The sequence below is a fragment of the Phaethon lepturus genome, unplaced genomic scaffold (genome assembly GCF_000687285.1).
Source record: "Phaethon lepturus isolate BGI_N335 unplaced genomic scaffold, ASM68728v1 scaffold35435, whole genome shotgun sequence".
Classification (NCBI taxonomy): Eukaryota; Metazoa; Chordata; class Aves; order Phaethontiformes; family Phaethontidae; genus Phaethon; species Phaethon lepturus.
The window spans coordinates 355-2341 of record NW_010543290.1 but is presented as its reverse complement, the minus strand read 5'-3'; the positions used below and the strand labels follow the sequence as shown (position 1 = coordinate 2341).

The window sequence follows — 1987 nt, the reverse complement described above, 5'->3', positions numbered from 1 at the left end:
CCCTCGGCCGGCGGCTCCCGGGGCGACGGCGCGGGGCGACGGCGCAATTACCGGGGGGAGCGGAGGGACCCTCCCTAAAACGCCGCCACGGGGCGGGGGGGGAGAAAGCTGTTTTTCTTCTTATTTAGTCGATCTCTTAAACACAGCCGGAAAAGAACATTAAAGGCATTTCTAGATTTCGTTTCCGTTTGTTTTTTTTGTTTTGTTTTTCTTTTTTTATTCCCATGCTCTTAATTTTGAAAAAAAAATCACAAAACATAACTTATAAAACAATATATATACTGCAGCCTTATCCACAACAGCATAATTGAAACATCCAGCGTAACGTTTACCACAGGTGTGAAATACACTGGGAAAGAAGTACCGTGTGCATTTTATATTATGTTTCTTTGTCATCTACAGGTAATAAGTATCAACAAAAATAAGCAACAAATATGCCTGCAATTAAACTTCATATGCGTTTTGTATGCGTATTAATAAAGATCATATTTATCTTTTTTTTGGTTTTTTTTTTTTTGCCAACAAGCACTTGTTAAAGTATCTACATTTACATAATAACATTTAATTAAACACCTTTTGATCTGGGGGGGGGGGTGTTTTTTGGTTCCTTGTTTTTCCTTCACAGTTAGAAAAGCAAGGAACGGCTTTGCTAAGCAACCTTCCCGGACGCCGAGGCTCGCTGTTTCTCTAGCAGAGATGCAGTATCTCGATTCACTTCATAACAGACCATTTTTCGTCTTTTTTTTCTTTTCTAGACTCTCTTAAAAGGGGGGTGGTTGTTTGCTTCTTTTTTTTTTTTTTTTAAAGAGAAACACCCGCACTCCCCCTTGCATTTAAATAAAGATGAATGATAATTTCATTATCAGGATAAGATTTTGGATGGGGAAAATGCTGAACGGTTTTCGCATCGCTGGAGGGTTTCTGCGCTCTCTCACAACCGGGGATACTGCAGTCTTTTGGAAAGGATGAAGAGGTAGGAACCTTGAGCTGCTTAGTATCAGGAATGACTGGATTATAGCTTCCAACTAAAGAAAAAACATCAAGAATCATGCATTTTAAAAACAGTTTATTCAACGGCCAAGGACAATGATCCGGCACAATGCAACGGTAGATATAAATATAACCTTATATAAGTGGTTGACCCTTGTCATTATTATTTTTAATAGTTTCATACCTAATATTTTAACCATTTTTCCCGCAGAATCTACTCTGCGAATTATATTTTTTTCCCTCTCCCCCTCCTTTTTTTTTTTTTTCTTTTTTTTGTTTCCGAGTGTGATTCTGTTTCTCAGTGGTAAACATTAACCAAACTCTTCCCGTGCGACAAGCGGCCAAGAACCGTCCCACCAGCTCTTACCACCGCGGCCTCTCCCCCCGCGCCGCCCTCCCCGCGGGGAAGCGGCCGCCTTACCAACTCCTGTGCAAGTTCAAGTAAACACATACAACCCGCATAATCCAGAGAAAAATTGCAACTCATCCATGTACCAGGTTTCCGTGTCTCTTGCAAAAGTTTTCTGGTCCGTTTACGGTTTTTGATGGTTTTAGTTTGTTTTTGGCTTTGTTTTTGATTTTGGGTTTTTTTTGTTGTTTGGGGGTTGTTTGGGTTTTTTTTTTTAAGCGCTGTTTTGTTGGTTGCGTCGTTGCTTTGCATTATTTTTTTTTTTCCTAGACAGTCGAAGTCCGCGGAGCTTTTGGGGTTTATTTTTTGGCGGTGTTTTGTTTTGCTTTGTTTTGCCCCTCTACTCACTCGCTCGGGTTTTGCTTTTAATCATCATCGGGTTTTATTTTTTAATTTTTTTTGCTTTTCTCCCCTTTCCCGTTAAACGTCTCTTTGCTTCTTGCTTTGCCGGCGGCGCTTTGCATCGAGTCCGTCAACTGTTGTACTGACAGGCGTTTAGACTAGAGCCGGGGCTTTGCAAACTGCTGTAGCCGAAACTGGAGTGCTGCTTTGATTTCAGCCTGAGGCTGGCTAGGCTGGAGTTGCAAG

The 1987-nt window shown here is 41.3% G+C and overlaps 1 protein-coding gene across 1 annotated transcript in view; it reads right to left on the bottom strand.

The window, feature by feature from the left end:
• Window positions 1-1871: 1871 nt before the first annotated feature.
• LOC104621748 (pituitary homeobox 1-like) overlaps window positions 1872-1987 on the bottom strand; it is a gene marked incomplete at its 5' end in the record, with an annotated part of 467 nt that continues 351 nt past the window's right edge. The window contains one exon of the mRNA XM_010288304.1: window positions 1872-1984. Within this exon, the coding sequence (XP_010286606.1) occupies window positions 1872-1984 (113 nt within the window). The remainder of the gene's footprint in view (window positions 1985-1987) is intronic.